The 26,288-nt window shown below is 39.6% G+C and overlaps 1 protein-coding gene and 1 long non-coding RNA gene across 7 annotated transcripts in view; one reads left to right on the top strand and one right to left on the bottom strand.

Moving 5' to 3' along the window:
* RyR (Ryanodine receptor) overlaps positions 1-7,070 on the bottom strand; it is a 130,121-nt gene extending 123,051 nt beyond the window's left edge. For 4 of the 6 annotated variants that reach the window (XM_072306112.1, XM_019045586.2, XM_019045584.2 and 1 more), the window contains exon 1: positions 6,724-7,069. In XM_072306112.1, the coding sequence (XP_072162213.1) occupies positions 6,724-6,777 (54 nt within the window). In that variant the 5' untranslated portion in view covers positions 6,778-7,069. Of the gene's footprint in view, positions 1-6,723 lie in introns of all 6 variants that reach the window. The other 2 variants (XM_072306110.1, XM_072306113.1) reach the window with 2 other exon arrangements.
* Positions 1-25,375, top strand: part of LOC140226003 (uncharacterized) — a 31,769-nt gene extending 6,394 nt beyond the window's left edge. Inside the window, exons 2-3 of the long non-coding RNA XR_011900804.1 lie at positions 23,076-23,291; positions 24,186-25,375. This is a non-coding gene — a long non-coding RNA (uncharacterized lncRNA). The remainder of the gene's footprint in view (positions 1-23,075; positions 23,292-24,185) is intronic.
* Positions 25,376-26,288: the final 913 nt, after the last annotated feature.

Raw genomic sequence — 26,288 nt, forward strand, 5'->3', positions numbered from 1 at the left:
GTGTACTTTTCTCCTACGGCTCGCCTCGTTGTCAAATTGACCAAACACTATTGCGATAAAATCACGAATGTATTAAAAGAAAATCATCTATTGAAAATTATTATAAACGATCCGAGCAAAATTAATTTCGGCCCTCAAAACTGCAACTCTCCTTCGATACATCATTCAACGAGAGAAACTTGAAAAAACTACCTATATAATTTGTCTAGGTCTCCTTTCTAGATAATTTTTTAAATCAAAAGACGGAGATACTTTTCAAAAACATTCCTTAGTATTTTCTTGATTTAAAAGGTATTCTTTGATAACATTCAGATTGTAGAAATCGCTGTCTTTTCATTTTTTTTTCTTTTATTCTTAAACTTTAAAATTTCTGGGACTGATATAAAATACGATAATTTTTGGTCCTTCTTCCTGGCTGACGAAAACCTAGCCAGCAAAAATCTTTTAGAGGAAATTGATGAGCACAGTGCGAATCCACGTATCTCTATTCCGATGTTTCATAATTTCCACTGCCTATTGATTTGTTTGGAGAGAAACGAGCCAAATTTATAGCTTGAATATACGAAGAATGTTTCGCTGGCAGAGAATAGAAATCAGAAAAATTTTCAAGAAATTACATTGACTAGTTGTCCAAAGACAAAATAAAGTATGGCAGGAAGTCTGCATTGTCGCAAACGGAGATTCGTGGTTCCGCCTATATTGCCCATCGATACAGTCTTTTAATATTTGTCAATAATTTTCATCAATCGTAGGTCATCTTATTTAAACGTCAGAGGTTTCCCAAGGGTCAAGAATTATTGATTCAATTAAAATTCTCGGAGCAAGATTGAAAATTGGCAAAGAACAATCGATCATTATAAAGTATGTTTGTTCACGCTGAACAGTTCGATCTCGAGTTTCAAGTTTGTGAGGCGTAACGAGACTGATGAATAAAAGAAACGCGCCGGCCATTTGTAAAGTAGGAGACTATGGAGCGCTTGCTCGGATCTAAATTAACGTTTTGTAAGAAATATTCATTCATCAAAATTTTTCATTGAACACGCTACACATGTTAAAAATGAAAAAATGTCCGGAATCTACTCATAATCCATTTTGTTCCATCGTAATGGACGCAGGATTTAATCTTGAGAAAGATTTGACCCTGTATATATGCATTTTTGACAAGCAAGACGTTTGGAAATTTCGATCAAAGAAAATGCTAATTCTCTCCTTGTGAGTTGAATTTAAATGAACTGACCGTGTCTGACGTAAAATTTTTGGGGGAAACATTTTATGTAGGTATCGAATATCTTAATTTTTTACCCTGCCCGATGATACCTAATAAGTTTTTTTCTGGGACGTGATCAAGCGGGATCCCGCATACAATTTTGAAGTTGAATGTAGCGTTTCATAAAGTATTCTGGTTTTAGAGACTTTGACATGTATAGAGCAGCTTAACAGAGGACAAAGTTTCAAACTCAAACTGCATGACTAGCTCGAAACTTCTCAAACTTTAATCAGTGTCTACTGAAGATAGGTAATTACCGCCGTCCCTGCTTAAACAAGCACTGAGGTCACTTCGAGAACTTGGGCGACTACATTAATTCTCAGAGAAACATGCACATGGTAGAGATCAATACTTATATTCAACGCTTATTGCAGTTTCTAAACCTCATTGCACCATACCTACGTTCTCTCCATTTGACACGAAGCTACGCGAAGTTTCCCCCAAAGTCTTCGAGAATCTTTCATGTACCTAAGAACTAGAGCAACTATAGGGAGGGTACGACCTTGTCGAAATATGGAGCACTTAGGGCCCAAAAAGGCAGCCAACCCTCTAAAACAAAAAATGCCACTGCCAATCTTCAGATTCAAATGTCAAACCAAGATGCACTGGAAAAAAAAAACACATTGGATCTAGAGTCCAGACTCTTAAAAACATAGACAAGAAAAAATACTCAACTTGATTCATCGGATTTTTGCTTAAATCAAGAACCAAGCCTCTTAATTTGAGCGGCTTTTCTTATGATTTAAGCTTAAATCTGATTGAATCAAGAGTATTTTTTCTTGTCAATGTTTTCAAGAGTCTGGACTCTAGATCCAATGTGTTTTTTTTTCCAGTGTGGCCAAAAATATTCATAAGTAAGCGAAGCGTGCTTCTGTAGTAGCAAAAAAAAATAAGTCGAACACAACGACGTCTTTACAAACGACGGGTCGTAACGATCGGAATAATAAATCACTCTGGATAATTTGAATTCATAGGTTCGCTGCCCTTTTTGGTCATAAAAGCTCCATGACGTTACCTTAAAATTACCGATATGCCCGTCGTCTCCTTGAAATAGGTGCTCTAGAAATAAACTTGAAGCATTCATAAAAGTCCATCAACATTATGGCGATCGGTCTGTTATGATGTACAATCTTCATTTCAGTTAAAGTAATTTACCGCCAAATGTTAACAAATTCTTCGTCACGCAAAAGTCGTCATTGAATAAAAAAATTCGTCGACTGTAATAGAAGAAACGGAGCCAGAGAATGGCATAGCCAAAAGTTCAGTGACTTGTCGTCTACAACTTTACAAGCATTAGACTTGTAGGCTGTTAATGCTAGGCAACCCAGGGCATAGAGTGTCTGTGGGACCAACGCAAAGAGAGGTTGAAATTCTGTGCCACCAAGGCGTGTCGACTGTCGCCAGCGCCGCCTCGTCCCTCCCCACACCTTAAATTTTAAAGTCGCCAATGCAGACGTTTCGATTGTTGTCAAATAGCCGAACGGTGGGGCCTATAAATATGTCATTGGCAAATCGGTGCGACTCGGTTCAATGACAAGAGCTCACACTTATTGCATTATCTTCTGCGGATTAGAAGTCATCTCAAATCAGTGCCAAAAACGCTAGTGAAAGGGTAAAAATCTAATCGATTAATTTCAATTGATTTTCACCAGACTGCTTCGCGGTTCAAAACCCCCGAGCGCTTCGCGCCCCACACGTGTGACTCTTATAATTTTATATCATAGAGAAGTATAATTTAAATACAAAACATTTACTTTTGGGAAAGTACCTCAACGTTTCAGCGTGTAATTTCTAGCCGAGATATTTCATGAAAAAAATGGGGGTTCAGGCGTAGCCAATGGGGGTGGAGATCCTAGGGGTGTGGAGTGTGGACAGTTGGACACCGCCCCTTTTCATCTGAAATTATAGCCAAGAAATTTCGTATTCTACAATTTTTGGAAATTTTTATATTTGGACCAAGAAAACGAGAAATTGTCTGCATCAAACCTCATTATAAATTTCTCGTTATACGGAGGAAAAATAATCGTTTCCCTTGCAATGTTTACCTATACTGGATTACAGGCCCCACCAACTTTTCCAATCTTGATTACAATTCTACCTTTGTTGACAATTATTGCGATACCGGTTACAATGCTGGCTGGGATGGTGTATTTTGGACCTAAATAATTGTTATTACAAGAAAGCGTTATAACTACGATTAGGGAAGTAGGTAAGACCTGGAGTGCATCATGACCGTTGCTTTCACGGAAAAATTATATTGCTGATTTAACAATTCAATTGCTAAAGAAAGTGGCCGCAATGTTTCAATGTAGATTTTACAACAAAAACCTGCTACTTTAACCACCCCCATAGTTAAATTAGTTCACAATAGTGGTTAAAGTAGCATTTGTTTGGGTGAAATCTGCGTTGAAATATTGCAGCCACTTTTTTTTTTTTTTTTTTTTTTTTTTTTTTTTTTTAGGAATATTGAATTGTTAAATTAACTTTTTTCGTGAAGAGCAGCGAATTTCTTTTTGCCGTATACGTCACTGAGTTGTATGTGTAGGAAGAATGTACATACAGAATTGCGTTTTGATGCATAGAGGCTTCCAGGCACAAATAATGAGACACGATTCACAATTCCGAATTCCTACTTTCGATATAAAATGTATGTGGGGTCGACCAGCGCTAACAGCCATATCACTGATCACACTGAACAACAACTTTGGTTAGAAATAAATCAAGGGAGACCTGTAATAGACCAGTCGATTCCCTTATTTCGCGGCTACTACGGCACTGAGGCCACAAATGACAGCAAAAAGTCCAACTTTGCCTCTGGATATAACATATTTGGGTTTTTTTAAAAAAAAAAATTACTTAAAAAATTATAAAGTTTTTCTTTTTTTTCATTATTTGTTTTCCAGTTAGTTGTACCATGATGGATAATGAAAATACTGAAGGTCAGTGCACTGCGCTTGCTTTGATTTCAAGCAAACGATCGAGAGGCGTAAGACAATTTTCCCGGAAAATATGAGGGGAAGGAGAAAAATAAAATACCGTCAGTACTGCGGATATCAGATAATTTTGACTCAGGACAAGGTTGCCAATTTGTGCGATAAACTGTTGATAATTTACATGGGTCAACACGAGAGAGGGGAGATGATTTTTTTTCGCATTTTTCGGCAACAATGGCTCGGAGGCATTTGGCAAGTTCAGTACTGAGGAGGTGAGTGGATCAATGCACTCTGCATCAGGAACCGGGAGTTACTTGCTCTTCGGTTTTAAATAATGAATGCTCAATTTTTCAAGCATCCTCTGCGGGTGTATCGATCTCAAACAGGGGGTGGGGGCGACGCTACGGTTTGCAAAGGTATTACTAGGGGTCCTCTCCAGTCGCTATACGACTCAACTCTGAGCAGGGGCAATACTAGCGAATTGGCAATGCTGTTATCTTATATTTAAATCCCTTACAAAAGTCGATTCTAGGTGAGGCAGCTGACCGCAACGTAATTCGATTGTTACCGATAAGTTCACAACGTGTCGTTCATTGATTCAATCAAAGAACATGGAGAGACATAAATGTGTGTTTTTCGAATAGATAGAAAATCAAAGATATTGTAATAGTTAGATATGCGCTTAGGGTGGGGTAATCTGGCCTGTTAGGGGGTACATGCGCCTGGTGGACAGGCAGTGTGTTTTACGTGGAGGCGAACCCTCCCATGAGAAATGCCTAGGAGTATGCCGCATAAGAGTTTGCCTCTGCGTAAAACACGCTGCCTACCCACCAGGCGTACGTACCCCCTAACAGGTCAAGATACCCCTCCTTAAGTAGGCTCTTACCGTATATCTAACTGTTGCAATATCTTTGTGGAAAATACAGATTGAAACAAATGAAATGGTCTTTCTTATCTCTCGGTTTCTGTTTATTTCATTATCTTCATAATAAAAGTACTTCAATTTAAGTTAATAATTATTACTATTTTTGAAAAGTGAATAATCAATGCAAAAATAGCTGTTGTTATTAATGTAATAAACATGTGATTAATATTATGGCATTCGCATTCCGCGGTATGTGTGTTGCCTACGCGACTAAATTGAAGGCTAACCTCAAGCGGACGTCATCTGTCAATAGGTTCACGCATCGGTTCTATCAAAGTTTATGAAGCGAGATTTTGCACTCCCCGGCTGGTAATGTGGCCTATTCGAAAAATCGAAGGGGAACTTCAAGTGAACGATACCTACTTGTATATTGGCAACAATCATTTACCGGTTCCATCAAAGAGTTTGGAAATAGATTAATGTGTGTTTTTTATAACTAAATAACTGTTCATCCTGATGTTTTTTTCGTAAATGCGGCGAGATTGAAGACCAAACTCGAGTGGGCGTTATACAGGGTTATTCAAAAGTCACACACCACTGGCCATAACTTTAGTTCTAATTATGATATCGATATATGAAATCGATCGATTTGCGGTTTAAGACGTTTTTCCTCATATCGAGGGGGAAACTTTTTCAGGTACCTTCCAGTTTTTGATCCCCTCGGGGGGAGGGGGCGGGGGGAAACGCAAAAATTTCAAATGGCCCCCCCCCCCCCCCTCGGTGGTGCGTGACTTTTGAATAACCCTATATGTCAATAAGTTCACACATGGTCCATTGGTTCTATCAAAGTTTACGGAGCGAGATTAATTTGAGTTTTTCGCATAGGTAACTATTCGCACTCCCCGGTTGGTGTGTTGCCTGTATGATACATTGAAGGCGAAATTAGAATGGACCATATATACCAACAAAATCACATATAGTTTATTGGACTATTCAAAGCATGCTGCGGAGATAACAGGTTTCCGAATAGCTTGCTGTGCGTGCTCCCTGTGTGTGTATTTGACACACTAAATATATGACACGCGCATCTGACTCAGTTTTACTTACAATGCTAAAAAGCTCAGGGTGGAATCCATAGTATATTACACTCTTGGGCGTATATGTTTGACAAATACCCCGAAAAATTTGAAATGAGGGAGGAATTTGCTCTGCTCTTGCAGAACGGGTTTCACTCCACATTCCTGTTCATCGGGTCGTTAGGCAATTATCTACCATTCGGAGTGAGACATATCGACACTCTAGAATCGATTCCGCTATTTCCACAGTATTTACCCAAGTAGCACAGATTGCAATAAATTGCAATTTTGTGGTATAATTATGGCTATTTCATCAGAGTGTTGTTTATGTTGCCTATCCACTGATTGACGGAACACTTCTTATTGAATTTTATTGCAATAAAATTGAAAAAAGTTGCAATTCTTCATTGCATTGTATATTGCATATATTGTTGATTGTATAAAATCGGCATTTATTGACCAAACGATGTAAAAATATTCCAATTTCATGGTGAAAAATTGCAATTTTATTTCAATATTTTCATTGCACTCTGCTACTTGGGAGTGCGCTTTAACTTGATAAAATTCACAGGACGAACTTACCGTACGCAGGAATGAAACATCATCCTGCTCGGAACCTCCGTCTGCCTCCGTCATTTTGGTCAGTTAATCCTTATACAATATTCCCGAACCAAACAAAAACTACCTACGGCATAATATCGAAAACAAACGGGGACATCACTTAAGCAAAAAATCACGCACTTCCGGCACAATGGTAACTTTCGAATCGCACATACATACACTGATTAACATCGTTTAAACTACGGTTAACAGAAAGAATAGACACACTATTTCTAAAATTCTACCGAGAGTGAGGCCGTGAGGGGGAAGGGGGGGGGGGCGAAAAATCGGCAAAACACAAGAATTGGCGCGGTGGTAGAACAGGTGCTAAGAAGCACCCCGGAAGCCGGGCAACTGATCCGTTTTCTAAGTCCGTTCGCGAACCGCAGCTCCGGGCGCCAGGGAGCCCCGCGGCGCGGAGGGGAGGGGAGGGGGGCTAAGGGAGGAGGCACATCGTCTGTGTTCCTGTGACGTCACCGTTTCAGAATAGAACAGTTCAGAAGTTTTGTGGATAGGCTATCGCGCCTCTGGATCGAGAGGCGCCGGAATTGGACCATTTAATCCAGCTCAGAGTGGCATATCGACGGTGAAACCACGTATCTCGCTTGCGGTGATTGAAAATCTCTGCTCCCAATTTAATATTTTCAAGGAGAAAAAATCAACGTCATTCTATGAAGTTTTCATAGGATTTTTCCCGCTCAGAAGAGAAAAATCACGGACATATTGAAGAATTGACGCTGAATAGTTTTTCATTTGGAAAATAGAGTAAGATGGAAAATCTGCTACGCTCCAAACCAAGATACGCGGTTTCAGAGTTTCATTGTCGATATCGCTCAGTATACTGTGTGTGTGAGTATGTGACGAGGATAAAGATGAACTTTTGGCTTTGACTCCAAGACCATGGATATCACAGCCAAAGAGTAGGAAAACGCGCTGGTATCGGGACTCCAGCGTTTTAAAATTGTATTTACCAATTGGATGACAGTCCGACATTACTCAACGTCTAAATAGATGGTCATAAAGCGAAATCACGTAAACATTGAAACATCTGAAACATTGTACTGTCGTACTAAGGAAAAACGCCGTATGAACCTTCAGGCGTTGCCAAATTTCCTTTGATAAAACACGAATTTCCTAGTAAACTCATGAAAATTTTCCTTCCAATTTTTCAGATAATTTTGTTTGCAACTTCACCTAGAGTCTCTGAAAATTTCGAAGAAAACTATTCACAACTTCACAAGAATAATAATTATTGGTTATTTTCACCTAATTTTGAACACAGATAATAGGATACTCAACTTTGGATATTCGATTGTACCTTCATCTTGCGACGCAGCTTTCAAATTGGGTCATATCATTTAATTTATGTTATTTAGTGGAATATATAATCTGTCAGATGAAAACTTTGCTCGAGAACTTTGAATTTTTGACCGCGATTTCAGGACCAAAAAAAATCCCTATGGATACCTATTCTTCAACTCTCACACATTTTCTGCGCCTCTATTTGATCTCTCATGGAGGACTGACTTCCAGTGGCGTGGCGTGAATTGCGATGTATCGATTGTTATGCTATTTGAACCTATGGTAAAGAATCGATTATTAAGGTGTTCGCTGCGAACACCCTGTTCATCAATCCTTTCACATAGGTTTAAATGACAGATCAATCGATATATCGCAAAGCACGCCACGCCACTGCTGACTTCCAAAAGTTCGGCAAGGGGGTAAAAATTATCGTTTTTATGATGCAACGTTTAAAACTTCCTCAAACCTCCCTTGATCACAGTGTAAACCTTGGGCCGTCCTAGATTAAGTGACGCACTTTTCCGGCATTTTAGACCGCCCCTCCTCACCTTGTAACGATTCTGTTACGTGGGTCCCTATCCTTTAGCACGTAAAGACAAAATGGCGTAACGCACTCCTCAATCCCCAAGGAATGTTACGCAATTTAGGGACGGCCCTTTATGGAGCTTCCTTGGAAGAAGAATTGATCAAGGAACGACTATACCCTGGTAAAAATTGGCAGTAGAATTTGTGTTCCAAAATACCATATACCTACAGCCGGCTGTAAGATTTCCAATAGCTCCTATAGCCGGCTACACAATTTCTTAGAGCCTTTTATAGCCGATGGCGACTAAGCAACAGCCTGGCGATAAAGTGTATGCTAAACGTTACTAATTACGGATGCTAGGACTTAGTGAGTTTTTGGACTACCGCTCTCTTTTTGGGCAGTAGTATCTTGATTTATTTTGCGAGGAAAGCTCCGTTCTTTTGAAGGATGCCTGCCATTCCTAACATGTTAGAGCGCCTGGAATTTCGTATGATACTGTGCAATAGCTCTGGTGTGAAATTGTTGCATCAAGCGCCGTGGTACGCTGCGGCGCCGCGCGGCGGGCGGGCAGCCAGCGCGAAACGCGCATTGGTGCCTTCAAACCTAACAGGGATACTTCACGCATTGCGCAATGCGTGAAGTATCCCTGTTAGGTTTGTAGGCGCCAGTGTGCCGCCGCTCCGCTTTGTGTTAGGCTCTAATATTTAATCTCGTGGAGTCAGCGTTTTTCAACTCATGACTTTGAAATGTTTTTACACTCTGTATGAATTATTCTCATTTTAATTGATGAAAAAAAATATGTAGGTAGTAGGAAAATATAATGTGCGTTTTGTAAATATTAAGGTGATTCCGTACAAACTTAAGGATTTGCAAAGCACACGAATTTCTACACAATTTCTTATAGCCTTTTATAGCCGATGGCGAAAAAGCAACAGCCAGGCGATAAAGTGTAAAGCCCGGCGATAGGAACTATAGCCCGGCTGTATAACTTTTTATCGGTTCGTGTAGCCCGGCCGTATGATTTTTCCCACTTTTTACAGCCAGTTATATGATTTTCTATCGCCCTCTTCAGTCGGCTATAAGAGCTCCTATGGAATTTGAAACGCAGCTCCTATGCCAATTTTTACCAGGGTAAAAACGACACTTTGGTTATTGATCGTTGCAAAAGGGGCGCACGTTTTTTTTTTTTCATTACATGCATGGATTTACTATTCTTACTAGGGAAATGGGGCTACGAATGGTGGAATGGTGGATGTTTTGGACCGCTCGGTGAGTTTCGAAGACCCGAGCTGACTCGAGCGGCCACCTGGAAAGTTGACAAGCAACAATTCCGCTGCCTACACAAAATACGAATATAACTAGAACATAATGCCGGTGTGGTTGAGGGTGAGAGCGGGGCCCGGGCAGCGCATGTCAGGTGCAGCCACGAGCGGCTCGGCGTGGCGAGCGCGCTCGCGGGCACAGAATCCGTGCGCGCCGCGCCTGGACCCTACGAAAAAACACTGGAATGATACCAAGAATTGCGCCAGTACCTCTCCTCGTCAGAGACATCATTATTAAAAATTACGTAACTTTGTATAATTATAGAGAATTCTGGAAAAGAAGCTCTGATGGTAGGCGCTCAACTCAATTCGTAGGTATACGATTTGCTTCAAACCTGCCACTGGTGAGGCTGCATTTTTTCACGGAAAATGAAAACTTGAAATTTCATTTTTCACGGAAAAAAACTGAAATTTCATGTGAAATATATCGTCAAATTAAAGGATTTCATGAAAAATATTGAAATATATCTTTCGAAATTAAACGGAAAAAATGTAGTTTTTGCTGATTAGTATTCTCTTGTGCATGTTGCATACCCAGCCCCTAAAAATATATGTTTCATAGTTTTCACAGCTGCGTGATATTTCATGAAATAGGTATTTCACTAAAATTTGCAATCATTCATATTTTTCATTTCGCTTTTGCAGCCCTGGCCACTGAGGTATTGGAATATCCTATACATCATAAGGAACATTTATCAAAATTTATGTTGTTACATGCTCTATTAGTACACAATTTTGGAGCAAATTGCATGTTGCATTACGCTCTTCAGCAGGGATTCGAACACATATTAATTCAACTAAAAATTGAATGTAATTAAGGTTCGAGGTAGAGCTCTACAAAAATCTTGAGCGAGGCGGAAAAGTGTACATCATTTCACTCGTCAACTGCATACAGTTACGAGACCGAAGTCAATGCCGCAAGGAATAACGGCGTTGACCGAGCGCCATCGAATTTAACGGGCAAACAGTGGCGATTCTTGAAAGTTGGCAACGCGATTTTTCCTCCATTTAAATGTACGTAAAACAATCGATTCTTGGTGAGGCAGCTTGCATCACCTAAAAGCGATATTTTTAATGGATTTCAATGGAGGAAAAACAGTATTTCCAACTTCTAACTGAATCGGCACTGTGGGCAAATGAATCGTATATCAGTTGGATGGTCATCGTCTTCATGTTTTTGGGAGTTCTGTAACCTGTAAAGCTAAAATAATCAACTTTACTTTTCAAAAAAAGGTTTTCGACTTTTTTCTTTCGTACTATCATTTTAGTATGATTAGAAGAGAGTTCACATTGTGTTTTGCAGGCTGAAACTAATCGCTATCCATTTTTTCAAGATAAGCCTCTCATGAAGGGATTTCATACATTCCGGGGAACAAATGCGGACCGATGTAATTCATTCACACAATGGAGAATTTGCACACAAAAAATGTATTGCTTCATCTGAGAGTGCCTAATGAGCTGAGTTCGCAATATTTTTCGCAATTTTTTTCTGACATGAGAATTCGGAGGAAAATAGATTTAATAGTGAGAAAATTTGCCGCCTTGTGACGTCATCTGGCGGCATTTTCCATTTAAACACATGTATTTTAGCAGACTAGGTTATTTTGTCATATTTTCTCCAATAATTGTCCAATTTAGAAACCAAGGATATCCTCTTACTCAGTTATCCTAGCAGTATAATTTTAAAGATGAAATTCACAAAATTTAAGACACCTGCAAATTCTCTATTGCAGATACAACAAAGGATGCACTTCGTCACAGACAAATTTGATCAGTTTGTCAAAATAGGGTTGATTTGGCTGTGCAAATGTTGCCATGAAAGATGCCAATTCAAAGAATTACTACCGGATGAGTGTTTCCCTCCGCATTCGTATAAAAGTATACCACAGAGGTAGAAATTGATAAATGTAGGGGCCACATCGAGAGGCACTGCTTAAAAATAGTCAAATTGACGTCAAGTTGATGCCTCACTGCCTCAACTTCTCACACAAACGCACAAGCACACGCGCACCCTTTCGCACCACACAACCCTCCCTCGCGCACACGTGCACACGTTCATACTCTCTACACACAAATCAAACACTACCTGGTCTAATTTACGATTCTAATTTGGAACTTTTAATCCGACACCTTGCTGGGAAAAATTTATTCATAGAACTAACCCTCCGTTCAAACGATTTGAACAGGTAGCGCACGGGCTTAATTCATGTATTTTTCTCTCGCAATTTACGAGTTTATTGTTATTCGGGTCAGACAATTGAAGTAGTTCGGTATATACCGAAGGTTTCAGGTCACACATCTGAAGTACTCGGTGCATACCGAAGTGCTTCAGATTTCTGACTCAGAGATTTAGGAAAAACACAGTAGAGAACCAAGGAAATCACAGTAGAACAGAGAAAAAAATACAGTCGAATAAATAAAGAAAACTATTATCGAAGAAATTCTAATTATTAGAAAGTAATTAGCTGGCGTAATCAATGCGTAGCTGCATAGGAGCATGAGCGAGATTTATCATCAACTGACCGCTGGCCGCTAGGTACCTGGGTGGGCGAGCGACAATACGTAAGCGGTGGCATATGGTTCGATTGACAGAGGAGTGGGGAACGGTCAGACGTAGGGGAAAGGTTCAGGCTGAACCGTTCAGCACAGCGCAGCGTCAGTCACCGGGTGGGGAAGAGAGTCCGGGAGGGGACACTTCCCCTCGAGTGAAATAGAAAAAGGCAGAATCCTTCGAAGTTTATATTATTACCTGTGTATGACCCTTCACGCGACTAAGGATCTTGCCTCCAAGAACTCAAAAAGCTATTGATACCAGACAACAGACAGAGTACAGGAGATCTCTCCGAAAATTTTAATTCGTAAAACGCCCAAAAATCAAACCGGACCGGAGTTGACAGTTTACAAAGCGTAGTTAAAGAAAAAAAAATTAAAAATCTTAATTTACCATGTTTATTGTTCAGTATGAACATAGAAATGTGTGGGAACACCATGATATGTGCTTCTGGGGATATTTTAGAGTTTAACAGAGCGCTCAAAGTTTTTTTAAAAACTCTGATACACCAATTTCTAGTCTTTTCCAATCGACAAGCCTCCTCCTCGTGTTCAGAGCATTGAAGATAATGTGGGTATAAGGAGTAGAAATTAATATTAAGAAGAGCTGGTAAAGGAGGGCACACGAAACTATATTTCAATTTCGGAAGCTAAATTCCGTGCCGTCTTCAGTCTCCGACCGGTGACGTCTAATTTTAGACCGACGAAGACGGAACTCATTATTGTTCTCCGCTGTCGTACAGTCCCCAGGTCACTTAATCCAGGGTTTATGATAATTCGCAAAATTTGCCGTTATTTTGCATTATTTCGTAAATGGTTGAAACACGACGAGTTTTAGCGTTCCACGCTATGAGGGTGGGTAGAGAAAAGGAATGGCATAGACAAAATTCATCAAATAGTGTGAAATAGCAGTATAGGCTCACTAAAGTTGAAGATGGGAGAAAAATGGAGAATCTCAGTTTTATCAGTTTTCAGTGAATATCCCAGAGATCTAGCTCACTGTTGAGCAGTGATTAGGAAAAGGAAACGTTAAGAGACATCCTCGAAAAAATCGAATCAAGGATATTTTTTATATTCTTTATATTCAGTACAACCATCAGGTCGACGCTAATGTTGCTCAGGATTTCGTGACTTTGTGATCCCTGTAAACTTCAAGATGGACCTTAACCACAAAACTTTTTCGACACAACGTCTCCTAAAAAGGCAGCTTTCATTCGATTTTAACATGGTTCAGCGGGTGAAGTTTTACAACAGCTTAAGTTCGACAAAATTTAAGTAGTTTCCAATTATTGTTGGTGATGGAAGTTCCATTCGTCAAACCTTCGGAGTAGAGTAAAAACTGATTTCGATTTCACTCGATACGGAAGTAGATTAAAAAGAAAATTATTAAATTGTTGCCCTCCCCCTCCCCCTCCCCCTTCCAGATGTTTTCATACCGAACGAAATGAACCCCCTCTAATCAGACATTCGATCGGCGGTGGAAGGTGAAGTGCAAAGTTGCAAAGAGTGCGCGCATCGTTGCATTGCGCTGTGGGGGCAAGAGAAGTTAAAGCGCCTTCAGTTTCTGGATATGCAATACGGACATCCCTTGAGTGCGAATAGTTGCATCAAGGCGCTACTTCGATGGTGAAAGTGCAGAAGTACGTATCGCGGAAAACACGATTTTCCAGCAGGGTAAAAAAACTATTTACGTTCCTCCTTATTGTCAGTAGGAGGGTGATATAATGACCCTTTGAAGTTAGCAAGAACAAGATGCTTTTTCAGACTCCATCAGCATTTTGAATAATTTCTCGAACTGTCAGAAAATACGGAGGAAATGCCGAGATTCGCGTTTTCGGCACTAAGAAGTGACACTTCACCATGAGATACGCATTTTTGCAATTAGTGTTTTAAACCTATTATTGGCAGATTTTGATCAATTAAAGACTGAAAAAAGAGTTTCACGCTTACAATTCCTTAACAGAAGCTTAAGTTGGATCTCATACGGCCGGATCAAGCATTGTATGATTGGAGAATGACATTTGATCACAAGATACGCATTTATGCAATTAGCGTTTTGAACCTCCTCTTGATCATTAAGATAAAAACTAAAATTTATTCATACTTAAAACTTTTTTAGAAGCTTTAGTTGATCCAATACGGTGGATGAAGCATTGTATGACTCAACTGACTCTAATACAACTGACTTTTGTGATGAGCTGTCAGTTGATGATTGCATTTGCCCAGAGAATGAATATTGGACGTGAACGCCGCGCGCCGCTAGTAATAGCCACCAATGAAGAAGTAACACTGGAAGGCTTTCGAGTGATAAGCATCTACCAACTTTTCACAATCAGGGAATTCCTGAAAATGAATAAAAACACAGAAAAGCTGATCAGCTTATATGTATGCTGTTGGCGGGAAATGCTGAGGAGCGCGCGTTGTGCGCAAGGCGCACCGGATCAAATGAAGGGGCCAGAACGAGATACGCATCTCTGCACTTAAGCCCGAGGTATGCGAAACAATTTCTACGGCCTTAGGTGACTTCGTCCTGATTTTTTTCGATTATAATTTCTTGCTGGCAGATGGACGACATCTCCAACAACACGTTTATGCGGCTAACTCAAAACAGTCAAAAATCGAGGTACGCACTTCTGCACTTTCACCATCGACTTCCAATGTCGCATCTCAGAAAGCGTAGAATTTTAAAACAAAAAATGAGTTATGAAGGATTTTCCAAATATACCTCTCCACCAAACAGATCCCCTTTTAGTTGGCTGCGTAGTTAAGCATTTTCCTTAATACAGATTAAAATTTGAGTCATTGAGTCGTTAAACTCTAGCGTATTATAAAATTGGTGTACCCAAGTAGCAGTGATCGCGATAAATAGCGCAATTTTATCGGTCGGTTATCGCGATTATATCGTTGGCAATATATCGAAATACTATCACATTAAAAATTGCGATATAGGGCGATTAAATGGCTACACATCGCAATTTTAGGTTCGATAAAATCGTGATCAATTTTCATCGATAAAATCGAGATCCATACGTCATTTATCGCGATTTTTATTTCGAAAATATCGCGATAAATTGTCGGACGATAAAAGCGCCATTTTAGCGCGATAAGATCGAGGATAATCGCTCAGATGTTGATGACCCTGTCGATTTAATCGCTGATAAAATCGCAATTTATAGCGATTTTTCCTTTAAGAAATGTTACTTGGGTATAAAGACAATATACAATTGTTTCCTTAATTTATGTTTTCCTTAACGAACTTTTCCGGTATTTTTGACTCCTCCCCCTTTCCCCGCTTGTAATATTTTTGTGACGTAGGTCCCTGTCCTTTAACACTTAAAAACAAAAAGGTGTATCGGTCTCCTCGACCCCCCTCCCCCTCTAGAGCGTTACGTAATTTGGGGACGGCCCTTAAAGTACGAAAAAGTTTTCATACTTGACTTATTTTATTTGCCATAAATGTATGGCTAATAATAACCCCCTGCATAGGAACATGGTTTCAGCGTGAGTGCAGACGAACGACAAATAATGGTTTGCGGGCATGTCAACGATCTTTTTCCCGCAGTTTCCGTGCTACAATCTAAAATCGAAGCTGTCGGAGCCAAACCCGGCCAAGTTTTCTATGGCGGCGGCGGCCGGCCGGCGCGGCGCGGCGGTGTCTTACACATTCATGTCAGATAAATTAATGTATATCTGTCTGTCTGCAGCAACGGCACAGGGGTTCTCTTATTATCTTTACTGCAACTGCCAGTCTTAAAGCTCCCGTTTTAAGCCCGACCGCCCTACATTCCCGTGCCTCATGCACTTTTTGCCGTCCTCTCATCCTCATTCTCTCACTTTTCGCCTCTCCATCATAAAATTAATGCATTATTTCGCTCGAGCAATTTTTTACCACTGCTTTGTTCTGGACCCCGGCTAAGGTCATGCGGTCACTTGTATAGTATATTATGCGGATGTGAGTTCCATCAGCGGAGAGCCGACCTCGATTGGTCCAGTGGTTAACGTGACTGGAGGTCGCGGGTTAGAATCCCGGGCAAAGTGATGGTCTCGGGTCTTGTCTCTTTGTAGAGACACGAGACATGGATGATCGCTCTTTCTCTCTTTCATCTATTCTCCTATTCCTCTCTTCGATTTCATCTGTTGGGCCCTCCTCGGCGAGAGGGGACTGCTTAAATTTGGACTGCATTTTGCAATTTGGAACTATAAATTCTGGCTCATCTGAAAAAACACTTTATGTGCATAGGGGAACTAATGGCACATACGTTGTTTTTAAACCGGGCCGGAATTTATAGTTCCAAATTGCAAAATGCAGTCCAATTAGTTTCAACCAATCGAGCGGCCCAGCATTGTTGAGGCACTCCTGCTGATCCTCTAACGTAAGGGCGTATCTCAATTTCCGCATGAGCCTCAGGAAGCATGGATTTATATGTAAAATAGGGCTTACGTGGTAATTGAGTTAAGTCTTTACGTCAGAGAGGTGATGATATACGTCGCTGAATTGAATAATTTTATCAAAATCTATACAACTTGAGTTTAAGTCGATAATTTTGGGTTCCGATTTATCATTTTCAATCGGACCGTGCCTTCTAAGTTCTCTAGTATAACTATTCTGTGAATCTTTAACTGTGAAGTGCGCTTCGCATGTCTTAAAATAAATGAGATTTGGGATCAGGAAGGACACGATTACTCGCGTATTTTAACGTGATAGTTGTTTTTTTAAGCCTAAAGTATTTCCGGTTGTGCTCATCATTAATGCTGGAAAAAAAAAATTATCAGTATTGCTAAGGGATCGCAGTTTTATCTAAAAAATTATCACAATGCATACGTACTCAATAAGAAATATGAATGAATAATAGGAAACATCACTCACTCACTAGGATCATCTACTCTCGCACATTAATACCTAGTACACTACAAAATGATCGAAGATTCGAGGATTTTTAAAGTAATATCTCATTAGAATTCAAGGTGCCAAGAGGTCAGGTCTATTCATCCACAGTTTTTATCTAGGGGATCATTCACTCACACAGTTTCAGCTATCTTTCACGTTATTTTAACCGACGAATATTTACCTACCCACAATCCTCTTCACATACGTGTTTTCTGACCTACAATAATTTTCATCAACGATTTTTCACCTGCATTACAACATTTACCCGGTCTGGGTGAATAATACTGTGGGCGTATAGTCCCAAAATCAAATTGAAAAATTGTTGGTGATAGTAAACCCTTAAATAAAATCTGTGGAACTAACTGAATACTGATTGCGAGTTCTAAATCGAATAACTCGAGTGATCTGTGTCACTCGGACATTAACTTTGACCCAAAGTATCAACATACCCTTGTTCGCATGTCCAACTAGAACGTCTACAATCCCGATTGGGATGACCGCGGTCTGTCATTCAAGGCTGGACTCCCAACCATTCAAACAATTTTGGCTCTCTTAACTCTCGCACGAGCACCTGAGCTTGAGGTTAGCAAAAACAGTAAGTCATCTCCTTCATTGAAATTCGTAAGGGGATCCGTTTTCTCGGCTTTTGCACGTGGGGAGCCAACGTTGATAAAAATGTAACAATACAGCCAACCACCTGATTTGTTTTGGGCAAATAGCTTGCTAGATGCGCGCTTCTTTTGCTGGAAGGATGCGCACCCAAAAATTATGTATTTGTTTTTATTTCCATTAAATAATTGTTGCAATGTATGGTTAGATCATGAATAGATTCAAAATATACCCCCCTTCCCTGCACCGTACCTTTAAAAACTATCACATTGTCGACCTCCAAAATATAATATGTAAAGAATTAAAAATCCACAAAAACATTCAATGTTGGAAGGTTTTACATCAATTATAGGTAACCAAAGTGCGAAACCAGCGAAACGACGTATCTCCACTTCGGTATTTCAGAATTTCCGCTCCTATTTTATTTTTTCGAAGAGGAAAAACCAACTTGACAGCTTGAAATGTACGCCAAATTTTTTGCTAAGAAAGAAGAAAAAACAAGGAGGTTTTCAGTTTTCATTAAATTACGTTGACTAGTTTTTCAAGGAAAAAATAAAGTATGATAGAGAGTCTGCTACGTCACCATAACGGAGATGCGTGATGGTTTCGTACTTTGGCCATCGATGTCTGTATTTCGATTAACTTCACTATTATAGGTCTTCAAGCTCTGCGCAACAGGAAGTTGTGTACAATAGATCTTGCCTACTCGAGTCAGTTGGTCATGATTAGATACGGGGGTGTGGGACAATGTAAAACTCGACCGATAAAAGTATTTCGTTTTGGAGACTTACCTAACCTAACGCGAAGGCTTTTTTAACGTTGTGAGCGGGTTCTTTTCTTCTTTTGAAATAAAAGAAAAACCGTTTCACTTTATATAGGTTTGTCGCTTTGCAGCGCTACCGGGCGTTCTCCAACCCATAACAGCAATGGGTCAGTTGCGCTGGTCACAGAATCGAGTTTTAATGCTTGATTCTTGTAGATTAGCTGAAAATGATAAGATCTGGCCTAACCGCGACTATCCATGCTCCATCTTAACCGAGATATAGCCTCTTTGAAAAGTCGGGTTTTTGACGTCATCCACCGCGGTAGTGACACCCTTGCCTTGGTTTCTTCCACCTTGCTTTCGTCCAAGTTTCACGTCGAACAACCAATGCAAATGTGCGTTATACCGATTGATGAAAACAAGGTATATGACGGGAAGTTAGTAACGTCGCAAACAGAGATACGTGGTTGGTGGTTGCGGACTTACACCGTCGAAATGCTATTTTTCCTGCCTATCAGAAAACACCGCTCACGTCGAAAGCTTTAGGTACTACGCATATCGGTGGCTGAAGATCGAAACCTCGTATCTCCATTCCAGTGTTCCAAAATATCTGCTCCTATTTTATTGTTATGCAGGGAAACAAGCCAAATTCACAATTTGAAGTTTATACGGATCATTCTGCTGATAGAGAGGGAAAATCAAGGAAGTTTTCAAGAAATTAAGTTGACCAGTTTTTCCAAAAAGGAAATAAAATATGATAGGAAATCTGCAACGCCGTAAACAGAGGTGAGTGGTTTCGCACTTTGGCCATCTATTTTCCTAAGACAGTTATCATAGTTTTTTTAGATAATAAACTGACAAAATCGTTCCTTAAGGGCAATCTCAGCTATTGTGGGAAGCTGGTATCCATTTTGGCATCCGATTCCACATTTTTATCCTTGAGCCCATGAAAAGCGAGTAACATAACTAATAATATTTTCTTCGGATTTGACTCTATAATATAGCACATCAAGAAGGGGACTATTGAGGAGGAGAGGGCAATTACCGATGAAAATATAACAACAGCGGGATGAATTTTGTCGGGTGACTCGGCATATAGCAAGAATTTTGTAGACGTGGAATAATCTATTTATGTAATTATTTCTGACCATTCAACAAGAGCCGTTTCGCCGCCCGGCGATGGTGAAAGAAGAGAGGGGTGGCCACAGCAAGAGAGCAGAGCACAACTATAGAACGGCTCTGCATGGCACTCTTGCCAATTTTTTTTTCTTCACTCGCGGTTGCCTATTTTCTGAAACACCGTCGACTTTAGGCTCTTACGAGGGAGGTACGCCCCCTGACAGCTACGCAATCGCAGTTTAATCCCCAGAAAACGTCTTGCGTCCTCAATAGGCTGCGTTCTTTTATCGCACTGGAAAAAAAACAAATTGGATCTAGAGTCCAGACTCTCAAAAACATCGATAAGAAAAAGTACTCTTGATTCAATCAGAATCTAGCTTAAATCAAGAACCCAGCCTCTTAATTTAAGCGGATTTCGTTTTGATTCAAGCAGAAATCCGATTGAATCAAGAGTATTTTTTCTTGTCAATGTTTTCAAGAGTCTGGACTCTAGATCCAATGTGTTTTTTCCCAGTGCGTCATTCGGAAATGTAAAGAAATTGGTCTCATCCAGCGGATGTTATCTAATCCACAGAATCGTAGCTATGGCGGTCTGAGAGGTGGATTTTGACCAAAAATGGAAATTAAGATAGTTTAAATGGGATTATTAACAATTTTTTCACATAATATTGAACAACCGGAGTCATGTTTCAAAAATGTAAAGAGAACGAGCCTATATTTACGGAGATAATACACTGCCGAAATTCACAAAAGTAATGGATTTTGGCCCGATACATCTCCAAGACGAACTTTGGAAAAAATTGAACATTTGCCCTGCTAAAAACGAGTTGTTGTACAAAGATGGTAAAAATAGTACTCGTAGATGATAGATTCCTTGATATCTCGTGTTCTTTGACATGCAATTTACATTTGAGAAAAGAAGAAAAAGGAGCGAGAAGGGACCGGAACATGCTGAAAAGGCTTGCAGAATTTAAGTCTTTTTGTCTGTAGGCTTTGTAATGCAGTGATTTAAATTTTAATTTTCATAGTCTACCTACACCCAGTGCTGATAAAATGCTGATTTGAAGCTGATGGGGATCACTGAAAGCATCGGAGCCGACTGAATTCAACTAAATGCTGTGAAAGTGGCCGCAGTCACTAGCTGACCTTCGGTATCGAGGTGGAGAAGACTCGTGCGGATGATGGCTCCACGTGAATAGATCAGCGCAGGAGTGAATAATCCGATTAATTATTCATGAATATCAACGGCGCGACTAAAAGAAATTACAGTGGCTTCATTCTAATTCCGTACGAAATGCCCGATTTCTCACGCATGAGGGCGGGCTTGTTCCCCATTCATTTGTGTTTATGAGGGGGCGGGGGTGATGGCAAAGTACCACTCCGACCTCCAGCACGCTTCGTGAAAAAAGTAAAATCATTTTTTTTTTTCCGGGTTTATTGGCTTACATTCAGTTAGGAACCTATGCAGCCATCAAGGGATTGGCACATCCATGCTTCAGGCTTTGTGTCCGATTTAAACTACGAGGAAGTATGATCAATTATTTTAAAAAGTACCTAAAAAGTATTACCTAAAAAGTATTTCTAAAAAGTATTTTTAAAAGTACGAGGAAGTAAATGGCTATTCCACTCAGTCCAGATTTTTCTTCATCCGGCCCTACTTAGAGTATCCGTAAGCATGAAAATCGACTTTGGCGCCCCCCCCCCCCCCCCAAATAGTCAGACGTATTTTAGTATGGAGGAAAAAATTCTGCCCTAACTCAATTTGGCAAAAAGAGGATGTTGCAGCTTTTGACACTATATGCCCCAATTTTAGAGTATTAGTTACATGTGACGTAAGTACATGACAAACAGGAAGCGTTAGGGTTACGGCAAGTGGCGGAAATCTTGATTTGAAGCGTTCCAGCTTCGCCGTTTTTTGCACGTCTCTCTGACTTGACGGAAAGGTTTCGCGAAAACACGTTTGCAGTGAATGTGTTGGGGGATAAACATATTGGAGGGGTTCAGAAAATTTTGGCAAAGTAGCACAAGTTTAAGCTATTTTCAGGTTCAAAGTTTATTAATCGCATAGAGTAAAAGTTGCAAAATTGAACGTATTGAAGTAACCGACGACGGACTGCTGAAATTAAAGAAAACATTAAAAATTAAAGCCACTAGACACATGATTCGTGCCTTCAATTTTTCAGATGCAGCACGGACATCCATTAAGTACGAATAGTTGTATCTCTGCGCCGTCGTAAACGCGCATCCTTTTCCTCCCTCTGTTTCCATATTGTGTTTGTTTCCGTTCGTCTTATTCGTAATGGTGCTTCAAACTATAGTAGCATAGAGCAGAGAATTGCGAAGTTCACGACTCACGCCATCGCGACTTACATGTTTCATGTGCAATGAGGACATCCTCCTTGCGCGAATCGTTGTATGGCATTTAAAATTTAGATGTCTCTCATTTTTGAATTTTGCGATAAATTAAAGTTCAGTTTGCCCGAGATATGCTATGGTATGTCCAAATCGATAGTCATTTTGGAAAGGAAGAGATACGTTTAAAGGTCTCTCAAGAGGTCTAAAAAGGCACAATCGAACCGACCATCGCTTCTAAGGGAGTTACTTACAGCGAATGAAGGAAGGGATGATAAAGCGCCTGTATGTCAACAAAAAGGTGAAAATTTTACAGAAAAAAGTTTACGCTTCAGAAAGAAGCTCCTGGACCTCTGTTCACCACCATCATGCGTAAAAGCACCTTTCTTTACTTCTAACTCTCTCTTCTCTCGTTCATTTAAGAAATTTTCCGCATATATTCTCGGTCGTAATTTTTTTGCAAATTCATCATTTTGAAGGGGAGTCTTGTTCTTGCGTTGCTCTAGTAAGTGATCACTTAGGTACTAACACTGAATAATTCTGATTTCTTTCCCGAGATGCTTTATGACAAACTCAACTTTTATCTTCCCCCTTTATTTCTTTCACTTGTTGTTAGTGTGCCTTAAAGGTCACACAGCCTTAAAGGGTGCAGGTGCAGGAAGGTATTTTCTTCCTCTCTCCCTCTCCCCCCTCTTTCATTTTATTTATTCAACAAGTCACTTGATCTACTGGTCTGATCGCTGAGATTGCATCTTGTTCTATGCACTATTTCATTTTTTTTTAAAAAAATATTTTTATTTATTTATTTATTTTTAATATTTCACTATCAGCAACGTTTTATCGAGATCGATGTGTGAGCCTAATTAGAGGAATTTATTCGAGTATTGTATTAATTTTTTTTAGATCTTGAAAACATTTATTCCAATTTTTTACAACGAGACAAAATCGCTGGGAGGTCACCTGATGAGAAGAAGGGAGCACAATGGCGAAGTTGAAGTGAGTAAGCCAATAGGACTGTGCACTTTGGATATGATAATGCTGAATGCAATGGGCCTCAATGGAAATGCCCAAGAAAGCAGCGATCATGTTTTCGTTCGTGGTTATGACACTGTCATAAATGTAAGTAACAAATGTAAGTTGTTAAAAACAATTTTTTTTTCCCCTGAGCTATTATTCAAAGGAAATAACTGTAAGTATAAAAAAAAAGTATGAAGTCTTCAAAATTGCTTATTCTACGCAGTGGCGAGGCGTGAATGATCGATTATCGATATTTTCTCATTTGAAACTACGGTAAATACTCGATTATTAAAGTGTTCGCTTCGGACGCCCTATTGATCGACCCTTTTCCATAGGTTTAAATGGTAGATTAATCGATACACTGCAAAGCACGCCACGCCACTGATTCTCGGTCAACTCTACCACAGAAGTTAAAGTTTATCGCGTGTGAAAAACCATTAATTCTTTGTAATTCATACTAATGATACAGATAATTTAGACGAAAAATTTGATGCTTGATCAAGGCATTCCATGCTTGTGCTGAATCGAGAAATATGTTATCTAAAGTTAATTTACATGGGGAAAGGAATTTAGCACGACTGAAAATTAATCGTTCATGTTTTAAATTAAAGTTCCGTAAATCGTATAATTGCTCTAGTACGTTTAAATTAATTTTGAATTTCAAATTACTACTACTCTTAAATTCAATTACTAAAAAAAGTGACTGCAATGTTTCAATGTAGATTTTACAACCAGAAAATGCTACTTTAACCACCCCCGCGGTTAAATTAGCTCACAATAGTGATTAGTAACATTTTCTGGTTGTAAAATCTACATCGAACCATTGCAGTCACTTTTTTTAGCAATTGAATTGTTAAATCAGCAATTTAATTTTTCCGTGAAGGAGGCCTCAGAGCTGTCAGGCTGTCAATACTTCCGAGTCTTGCTCGATTATTCATCCCTTATGTATGCCTTACGCTGCTTGAAATTCTTGTCAAAACTTTTTCGTTTTATCAGGGTGAAGCAGTGGGAAGATCTGGAAAGATCACTATCATTTGTAAGTAAGTATGTAAGTAGGTATGGAACTGAGTCTTAGATCTAACTAAGACCTTTTATTTCTTACTCATGTTCCGGGTGTCGCTTTTTTTGAGCGAATTCATACATTTAGAGGCATAGCGCCTCCTCGAAGACAACATGATAATTTGAAAAATGAAATTATGAGAAAGATAACAAAAATTGATGACTGTTTCTCCTCAACCAGAGAGGCCTTAGAGCCTCAAGACTGTGCAATCCAATAAGTTTTTCGAATGACACAATCATGTCCCCTGCATCAACAATATTGGCCTATAATAAAGGAGCCAATTTGCAAATATACCTTCGCCAGTCCTTTACTTCTGCCGATCTTTACTCACCTTTACTTACCAGAGTCTTGAATTCTTGAAATTTTTTGGAAGGAGAAGCTTTTTCCGTAGTACTGAAAGACATCCTGAAAATCAAGCTTAAGCTAATGAAGAAAAAAAAATCCTTTTAACTTTAAGTGTACAAAATAGCACTCATACCAAGAAATAATAGTGTTTGAAAGAGAAAAATCTCGGATTTCTTCTGCCTTCACATGAGTATGGGTATTTCTCCCTTTTAGGTGTCTTCAAATTTTTTCTGCAATCAGCCGATGAGCACTTTCTGCATCTCTTTTGCCGATTAAACTTTTACAGAATTTATCTTGAGTGAGTTCTACTCTGAGTTTGACGCCATGCATTCAAGAAAATTAATTCTTGGATCAATTTTCCTGAAAAGGGACGGTTCGGTTCCTATTCTCACTCGTTATGAAAGTTTCGATAGAATAAGTAAATATTTTATTACCTTTGGTGCTGACAGTTTCCTTTGGTTCTTCAGCTGCTGACAGCCAAGGATTTGCTAGATAATCTGGTGATTGCCAGGATTGTCGATCGGTGTCTCCAAAGTCTGGTCGATACAGGCTAATGATGATCATTAGTTGTAATGGATAACCAGAACTTAGGAGAAACCGGAGAACATCCATGAAAGTGAGTAAGGAGCGATCCACTTATCACTGTATATCCTTCTGTAAATCACTTTCATTGCTGGCGATTAAGGATCCAGGCTTACACATCAACTGGTGCACACTTTTACCATTCATCATGAAACCAAGGCCACTGATGTGTCATGCTGGCAGGTGATTCTACTAATATAGTCACGGGCGACGGCAAACTGCCACCCGGGTGGCAGTTTTCAAGAAATTTGTATGAAAACTGCCACCCGTATAAATTTGAAAACTGCCACCGGTAGTGAAAACTGCCACCCGTGTAAATTTGACAACTGCCACCCACATGAATTTCGGCGCACAGAGGGTCGAAGCGGACATTTAGAGATTTTCGAAGATCCCAGGTAAAGAAAAAAGTAAGTGGGTGGATGCTGTCATCAAGCGATTTGATGAAAAAATCCCCAACAAAGAAGGCGAAGTGATGTCCCTTTATGACTTCATGAAAAGAATTTCCACTAAATTCGCCAAAAATCCCACCAACCTCACCAAAAAGAAAGAAGGTAAAAGTCAGAAGAAAGTTCAAAAGGTAAAAAAGAAAAAAAAGAATAACAAAAGTAATGCCAAATGATGAAAAAAGCTCCTAGTAGTGATGTACTCTTTGACTGTAATTTTACTAAAATTTTACTACTTTTAACTATTTTTTACTATAAAAATACTGTAAATTACTGTAAAAATACTTTTTACAATTTTTCACTACTTTCAACTAAGAGCCCATTGACCTCTTTTCACCATATTAAAAAATTTTAAAAAAATTGTATTAAAAAATAACTTTTAAACACGCCTATTAAAAATCATCACAGACACTGCTCAATTTCTTATCATGTGTTGATTTTCAGTAGACAGTCCTCAGCCTGTCCAAGTGTGAAGGAAAGTTTGGTAAACTGTGCGACCCCGCTCAATCGCGCTCCTTGGTCAAATTTCAACGGGTGGCAGTTGTCACTACCGGTGGCAGTTGTCAAATTTACACGGGGGGCAGTTGTCAAGTCGGGTGGCAGTTTTCAAATTTATACGGGGGGCAGTTGTCCATGTTTCCAGGAAATGGGTGGCAGTTTACAGCCTCC

The sequence above is a fragment of the Bemisia tabaci genome, chromosome 1 (genome assembly GCF_918797505.1).
Source record: "Bemisia tabaci chromosome 1, PGI_BMITA_v3".
NCBI classification, from domain to species: domain Eukaryota; kingdom Metazoa; phylum Arthropoda; class Insecta; order Hemiptera; family Aleyrodidae; genus Bemisia; species Bemisia tabaci.